Here is a 9,097-nt window from a genome sequence, read left to right as displayed (position 1 = left end):
GGCACCGAGGGATCGGGCCTGCCATCTGCCACCCGGGGAGCGGGCCTAAGCCAGCAGGTGGTTATCTCCCAAGGGGTCCCAGACTGTGAGAGGGCACAAGTGGGGCTGAGGGACACCCACCCCATAACCCCTCCCCCACCAGTGCACAAATTTTTGTGCACCGGGCCTCTAGTATGAATATAAAGATTGATTCATTTTTTTATGTTCATAATGTGTCCTGCCCTATCCAGTTTGGCTCAGGGGATAGAGCATCAACCTACAGACCAAAGGGTCCCGGGTTTGATTCCGATCAGGGGCACATACCTCTCTCTTCCACTCTCTCTAAAAGATAATGGAAAAATATCCACGGGTGATGATTAAAAAAACAAACAAACAAACATAATGTGACCTGAGTTAAAATCCCCAATAACCATCAAACCAAACTTTCAGAGCATTCATCTATTGTATACATATAACTTTAAACTTTTATGGTTAGAGTTTATATCATTTCCATGGCAAAATTATTTTTAGAGTCCAATGTTAATACCAAAATTGAACTACAGTTCTTTTTCAAGAAGTGTTCAAACTTTTAATGCTTAAAGACTAAATTCCAGAAAGCTGCTCTAAAATTAACTTCAGCTGCCAAATAGCTTTTCATGTGAAATAGCAAAAATATAAATAAGCTACCTACACGGACTAAAACTACAATATGTAGATTACTTTAGCTGTTAGTGCTATTATAAACTGATCAATCTTTTCACAAAATACATATCCAATAATCATGAATAATTTTTAATCTCTATAAAATAATAATTTGAATTTCTGTTCCAATGACAATATGCTTTTCCCAAACTCTTTTTACTTCCACTCAGAGACCTAAAAAACAATCAAACTATAAACTGATTATTTATATAGCCAACATCCAGATTTTCCACTCTCTTTCAGCAGGCTATCTAAATACATAGACTGGGTTTTAGAAGAGGCTATAACCAGTCAAGCCTGCTTTGATATACCAAAATTGGCAAAGATTAAATTTTGTAGTCCATATACTTGAAAATTAATTAACCAAATAAGTTAGGTAAATTTTTAGGCACAATACTTAACCTTGAGAAAACTAAAAGGCTGGAAAACGCTGTGTGGTTCTGCTCTTTGAATAAAGCATCTCAATGAATATATTATTACTAGACTAAAGTCAGTGATTACTTTGAAGTCCCTCTTGTCACTAGTGTTCAACTAGTTAAATTAAGTTTCAGTATGGTAAAGACTGCTACTTACTTACTTCATGACTACTAAATATATCCCACCTATTACATAAAAATGAATTTCATAAACACAAAAGGTGCAAAAACGAATCAGCAAATCTTAAATTTCTCCCTGTAAATCATTTAAGATTCAAAAAGAAAAAATAATTTCAAAACTACTTTCCACTCCAAGACTGATCATCAAGCACACAGCATGAAACCATGATGCCTAGCACATAAGAAGTGAATTATAAATATTTGATGATTGTCTGGTTTCTAGTTTCAACATATAAGTATTTCAAACCATCATGTATTCTTAGTTTATTTTACTATAAAATTAGGTACGATAAATATAAAAACTATTCTGCACATTAAAAAACAAATGTGGTAAGGAAAATAGCCTTAATATGGCATGGAAGATGAATTTGGAATAGTAACCTTTGCTCATCAAATATCCCTGCTAAGTCTGAAATATGTAATAGTAAAAAACACTCTGGTCAGTTGATAATTAACATATACCACACACATAGTATAAATTTCAAGGATCAAATCATAATTCCCTATTTGAAACAATATTAAGACATCATTTTAATGTTTTACTCTAAAAATCCATTCGGGAGCAATGTCATACTAGTAGATATTATCAATTATCCTTGCACAGTTAAAGCCAGAAAATGATCAATTATAAGACCATTTTTTTAAATCAAATGTCTACATAATTAAGACTATACTGATAATGTCAGGTGAAAAAAGAAGCCAAATTTTATCTACAATTAGAAATTATTACCAAAACTATGAATTGTAAAATAAACTGATGAAGATTTAAATATTTTGACAGTGTGGAGTTCATTAAAGGAAAAGTATGACTATGAAATGCATTTACACAACATTTAAATCTATGAGCTTTTCATATTCACTGCATGTTACATCATAAAATAAAGCTGTAATCTCCATACTATAGATAAGAACAAAAGATGAGCTAATCTAAATGACTTCTCTATGAGAACAAAAAAGAGGCACAATATGAACACCTGGTCTTATTTTGGTTACTTACCATTCACTTATGGTATCTAGCTCTTCAAAGGTAAAAGATTAAAAAAATGGTAAATTTCTTCCTGGCCTCTGTCCCATTTTGGATATATGAGTGTGGATAGGAAAGAGTAATCCACAATCCATGACCTATGATTCTGCTGAAAGCCAGCTGAGCTAAGGTCACCAATGGAAAAAAAGAATGATAGATGGTTCCTGGTCACGAGGTGTGATTCACTAATGATGGGAGGACTCTTCAAACATTCTCTGGGAGATTCCACGACGTGTTACCAAACTGAAATTACACCTTAATACAGGAAATCTGAGCTACTGTGGGTATATGTGCAAGCGTGTTTGCAAGCATCTTTGGAGGGAACAGATCAACTTTGCTAACAGTCTTTGAAAAATGCCATTTTAAAATTACAGAGCTTGCAAACTACTACCTTGCTATCTTAAATATTTATAAAGTAGATGAAACCAAAAGGCTATTTTTATAACAAAAGAAAAAGTATACTAACACTAAAAAATATCTATTAAGGATTTCATTGAAAATGTTGGCCTAAATCATATACTAACTCATTCTATCATGTAGTGTATTTAGCCATGGTATTAAATTAGGTAGTAATTAATTTGGGATTTCAGGGTCAGAGGGAGAAAGCTCAATGACAGCTTTCCTTCATTTGTTTCTATAGTGAAACATGTAGTTCCCAGAGAGCCTCAGCAAAGCAACATAATCATTTATATGTAGCAAATATCAACTCTAGTGTTGAGCTGCCAATTTATAACACAAGTAGGAAAGCCAAGGTCATTCAATCCATGATGTATTTACAAGTTAATAAGGCTTCTGGCATACGAATATTATTACACTCTTTTACTCATAAATAACACTGTTCCATAATCCCTGTTCTACAGAACAATTATAACACAAACTTTTTGCCAATTGCTCAATCTACCTGTTACCAACAACACTAACAAAAATAATTTATGAAAAATAATTTTAATAAAATTTTAAATTAAATTCTAGACTATTAGAAAATAAGCAACTGTAAAAAAGGAAGAAAATTATATTACTTCTTTTCAATTATGTGGTTAAAAGGAAATCAATTCATCAAGAATTGTAGTCATATACTCCACTTAGAACAGTCTCCTATAACAGCAGCATGTTTTTCTATGTGATCCAGAATACTGAGAGGACTTCAAGGTACCCAACAGTACTAGAATGATGATCTTTACACAAACTCTATTACACTCATTCATTTACTAATTAATGTATTCAACAAATATGTGCAATACAATGATAGGCAAAAGTCACATGCAGGTCCTGCCCATCCAGGCTGTTTATACCCTGCAGGGAGCTTCCTATCTAGACCTTTCAAAAACTCTCAAAACCTCCAATTACCTAATAAGTACAAACGTCTTAGCACAAATACGCATTTTCAATCAACTTCTCATCTTTAACTCTCACTCCAATAAATATTCCAAACTTTCCTATTCTATATCCTTACATATGCAATTCCATATATGTAAAATGCCCTTGCCCTGACATAGCCATATATCCAAATAGCTAAAGTCTACCCATTCTTTAAAAGCTCAGTTCAAGAATCACCGTCTCCTCAAAGCTCTACCTCCTTCCATAGAACTTCAATCATATTGCAGCTCTCTTTAAGACATCTGTAATAATGCTCTGTGTACATATGCTATCTCCCCTATGAGACTGTCAGCTTCTGAAAAAGAGTATGTTTTTGATTCATTTCTCTATTCTGCATAGCACCTAACACAATGTAGACACAATAAATATCTGTTGAATACCATGTTAATTATAAATATGAAAGATCAAAAAAGTGATAACACTTTATAAAGCTCAAAAAATTATTTTAAAACATCCTTCTTAGCCTTGTTTTATCACTGTTACACAATACTATAAATTTAAATGTGTGGGCAATGAGCTGAATCAATACTGACCCCAGGACATCACATGAAAATATTTTTGTCCCTCCTTAGTATCTTCTAGCTCACTGCCCCAACCATACTGGGAAGCAAATTGATATCTGAGCATGTCTGGACTAATCACTGATAATGGTATATTTCAGTCACTTAACCTTTTTTTGTAAAACGGTATGTGCATAAGGAGGATGGGTTAGGGGAATGGGAAAATGTACATTTAAATCTGTTTGTGGGCTCAAACTGAGTTCTGGTTAATGAAGCTTTTACTAGAGCAATGGGAATAACTGCCCCAGCCACATTTGCTACTCAAGTCAGGAGCCCCTCTTTCTTTGTTGCACTCTTCGTGAAACCAATAAATGGCATGATAAATTTTTCCATAATAGAGTCATTGTCAACAAGTATGATTTCCTCTCTAAGCAATCAGAGTTGTGTGTAATTTGTCCAAGGATACCAAGGCAGACATCCTTTCCATTATTAATATCTGCTAGACTACTTTTTTAAAAAATATGTATTTTATTGATTTTTTACAGATAGGAAGGGAGAGGGATAGAGAGTTAGAAACATTGATGAGAGAGAAACATCAATCAGCTGCCTCCTGCACACCCCCTTACTGGGGATGGGCTCGCAACCAAGGTACATGCTCTTGACCAGAATCGAACCCGGGACCCTTCAGTCCGCAGGCCGACACTCTATCCACTGAGCCAAACCTGTTAGGGCATGCTAGACTACTTTTTTAAAAAATTTAAAATATAATGCCTGAAACTGAACTAAGAGTATCTAAATTTTTCTTTTAGACTAAATATATTTCAATGTCAATAACATGTCCTCTAAAAACAGCAAACATCACCCTGGCCGGTTTTTCTCACTGGTTAGAGCAACGGCCCATGGACTGAAGGGTCTTGAGTTTGATTCTGTTCAAGGGCACATACCTCGGTTGCAGGCTCGATCCATGGCCCCGGTTGGGGCATGTTGGGGAGGCAACCAATCGATGTGTCTCTCTCACATTGATGTTTCTCTGTGTGTGTGTGTGTGTCCCCTCCTTTCCACTCTCTAAAAATCAATGGAAAAATATCCTCGGGTGAGGATTAACAAATAATAAAAGCAAACATCAAAACTGCTTACATTAAAACAAGTCCATTATTACCTATGGGGGGAAAAAATAATACTGCCCTTATTTAGGCAGTCATTCCACAAATATTTACTTATTTCCTACTGGTGTCAGAGAGTAAGCCTTCAAGATTAGCAAAAAGCCTTACGTGGTTTGGCTCAGTGGATAGAGCATCAGCCTGTGGACTGAAGGGTCTCGGGTTTGATTCCGGTCAAGGGCACATACCCAGGTTGCAGGCTGGATCCCCAGTAGGGGGCATGCAGGAGGCAGCCAATCAATGATTCTCTCTCATCATTGATGTTTCTATCTCTCTTTCCCTCTCCCTTCCTCTTTGAAATCAATAAAAATATATTTAAAAAAAAACACTAGCAAAAAAAATCTTGCCTCCCCCCAACCAAGGCTAGCAAAGTCATAAATAAAAGTAATTTGTAAAATAGAAGGTATTCTATATGACATTACATGAAACAGGAGGAAGAAATTATAACAGATTTGTGATCACTCTAACCTTCATTTTACCAATGTACACAAAATCTTTTCCAACACAAAAACACATCATCTTTACCTAATTTTTATCTTATTCTTAAATTTTTTTAAATCAAACTAATTCTGCTGCATGATTAACTACAAACTGCAGGGTATTATTCTACCACAATAAGCTGGCAACCAGCTCATATTCAGTTGCACTATCACAGCACACAAAAAAGAACTAATTGTGATCATGTGGATATCGTGGAAGCCCTTTAGTTCAATCCTAGATGGGCCTCAAGAGGATAATGCTTATTCTGTTGAACTCACTGCCAAATCACAATCTGAAAGAGCCAAGATCAAAACAAGACCCAATTATAGAAAGAATCTATTTTATCAATGTCAGGTTTATAAGAAATAGGTATGTGGCCCAGTACTTGTGGAAAACTGTTCAAAAATATTTACATAGATAGAGCTTTAAAGAAAATTATCGAACACTTACTTGCCATAATGATATTCAATGAAAATCTCATCAGGTAACATCAGGACAGAAGCTCAGTCATGAAATACTTAAAGTAACAGAATCCAATTTTCATAATTCTCTAGTGATTAAAACAAATTTCTAAATTGCTGGGATCTTTTGGGAGAGGGGAGAAGCAGCATACTTATGTGTTTCTAGCATTAAAATGTTTTTTTAAAAAGAATTTAAGCCCGGCGGGTATGCCTCTGTGATTGAGCATCCACCCAGAAACCAAGAGGTCAAGGTTAGCTTCCTGGTCAGGGCACCAAGTCATGGTCTTTTCCTAAGCTTCCGTTTCCCTTTGGCTATGCTAATGACAACAGTATAAATGGGAGAGGACACTCACTGACTCCTTTCAATGAATGACAGCCCACAGAGAGCATTCCAAACTTCTTCCTTTCTTAAAAAATCCAAGTTTTATTTAGGGACTTTTTATTTCACTTCCTATATAAAAAAAAACTCTAAATAGTAAGACTGATCTGATGCCATCTGAATATGTCAGCAATAAACTTGCTTGTAAATTCTGAAGCAAAAGTTGTTTTTCTCTGTAAATGCAATTTTATATCCCTACCACATTCACTTTTAATGTTCAAACATATCTTTTCTAGGGTTAATTAGGCCCTTAAATTCTAGTAATACCTAGATGTTTTCTCCAATTTACCATATTCAGATTCTTACATGAACCTCCCTGAATGAGATAAAACAAAGAAATTGTTTTACTGGGCAAAGAAATCTATACCACTTTCATGTACAAGAACCTCTTCTAAATCTTAAAGTTATCTATTAAAGAACAAGATTTTGAAATAAAATATACACAAACAAAGGAAGAAAGAATCCAAGAGGCTACCCTTAAAATTGCTAGGCTAAATACTTAGATTTCAGTCACAATGTCTATCACAAAAATTTTATTTAAATATCAAGGGGGAAAAAACAAATAGCTAATTACCTAGTTTTAGTTTAATTTTCAACACTACTTATTCCATTACTGGGGGTTTTACTCAGGTTTACTTTATACATGTAGGTGACTTTATATCAATTCAAAAATATTAAGCCATAATGCCTATACGAAGCAAAACATAAATGTCTCCCACCAATCAGCTGATTAGATTTAACACTTCCCTAAAGCAACAACCTTTAAATTATAATTTTTTACCAACTGTTTAATTTTCATTTTATTAGAACGTAAGCCCTTTACATGCTATTTCACCACAATCGCAATATAAATGTCTCATTTTTCATAGAAAAAACTAATTACATGGTTCAGTAAGTTGCCTGTGGTAACACATCGATTTTATTTACATTCAAAAGTTAGACTTTAGCTTGTTCTCTCAATTTCAAGCACATTTAGCTTAATTATTCCATCTAATCCATTAGATCTTTTTTCTAGATATTATGTTTTATTGAATTTATTGGGGTGACATTGGTTAACAAATAATCCATTAGATCTTTTTTTATTCTTCATATGAAAAAATTCTGAAATCATTATGATCTTAGCATAATATTACAATAAAAAAATTTATTGCTTACCAAAGTCTTAATATTTATTTCATTTTCTCCATTAAGGATATAATTTATAATTTTCTACTAAATCGAATATTTCAGTACAATGCACTACAATCATTTGGGTAATCATCATACTAATTGTGTAATTTTAGCAAAATAATTCTTTCAAACTAAACACAGGAAATAGAACAAAAGTTACTTTAAAATCAGAAATTTTATATCAAGACTTGAATAATTTAGATCCCAGTAAAAAGAAGGAACAGTTACTTTATAAACTATTTAGACCTAGCTACCATTTACCACTGGGCATTTTGCCCCTACACTGACAGCAAAGCTGATTCCTAAGATTTCTAATACTAATATTGGACAATCATTCTTTATAAGTGGATAGATATCTTCCTATTACAATTTTCATTTGTTTTCATCAAAATGAAAAGGGAACTCTGGCTGGGTAGCTTAGTTAGTTGGAGCATCGTCCCAATACGCCAAGGTTTTGGCGTTCGATATCTGGTCCTGGGCATTTTGCCCCTACACTGACAGCAAAGCTGATTCCTAAGATTTCTAATACTAATATTGGACAATCATTCTTTATAAGTGGATAGATATCTTCCTATTACAATTTTCATTTGTTTTCATCAAAATGAAAAGGGAACTCTGGCTGGGTAGCTTAGTTAGTTGGAGCATCGTCCCAATACGCCAAGGTTTTGGCGTTCGATTTCTGGTCAGGGTACATACAAGCATCAACCAATGAATGCATAAATGAATGGAACAACCAATCAATGTTTGTTTCTCTCTCTCTCTTTCTCTCTCTTCCCCCCTCTCTCAAATAAATAATTTCTTTTAAAATGAAAAAGGATAGCACATAATTTTAAAATAAAATTGCACATTTATAGCTAATATTCTTTATAGAACATACACAAAATAAAATGGATTTTTGTACCTCCTTGGGAATTAAAAACAAAAATAATAATGCCAATTTTAACTAGGTTTCAATCTTTCCACATTATCAGATCATTTAAAATGTTAAGTATTTTTATAAGTCAACCTCTAGGAGTTATGTTATATTAGTAGAACTATATACGACAGGCTTCATTCACTCAACAAACATTACTAAGTACATACTAGACTCTATACAATACTTCTCCTTCTGGGCTAGGGACTCTTAATGATTTGGGTCAAGCCATTGCCAGTCCCTAGAAGTCTGTACTTGCTCTTTGTAATATTTTGGGACTTCAAGATTGCATATCTTTCCTACCACTGACTAATAGGCAATGAAATGGCCAGAAGATTGTGTTTATAAAATGATTT

At 34.0% G+C, this 9,097-nt stretch overlaps 1 protein-coding gene across 5 annotated transcripts in view; it reads right to left on the bottom strand.

Moving 5' to 3' along the window:
* MED13L (mediator complex subunit 13-like) overlaps positions 1–9,097 on the bottom strand; it is a 269,139-nt gene that overhangs the window by 219,398 nt on the left and 40,644 nt on the right. Inside the window, exon 2 of one of the 5 annotated variants that reach the window (XM_014537706.1) lies at positions 6,269–6,368. The exons of the other annotated variants lie outside the window; for them this stretch is intronic. Within the exon in view, the coding sequence (XP_014393192.1) occupies positions 6,269–6,299 (31 nt within the window). The 5' untranslated portion in view covers positions 6,300–6,368. The remainder of the gene's footprint in view (positions 1–6,268; positions 6,369–9,097) is intronic. 5 annotated transcript variants of the gene reach the window in all.

This window comes from Myotis brandtii, unplaced genomic scaffold (assembly GCF_000412655.1).
Source record: "Myotis brandtii unplaced genomic scaffold, ASM41265v1 scaffold181, whole genome shotgun sequence".
NCBI classification, from domain to species: domain Eukaryota; kingdom Metazoa; phylum Chordata; class Mammalia; order Chiroptera; family Vespertilionidae; genus Myotis; species Myotis brandtii.
The sequence above is the reverse complement of the archived record's forward strand: the minus strand, read 5'-3'. Positions and strand labels throughout refer to the sequence as shown.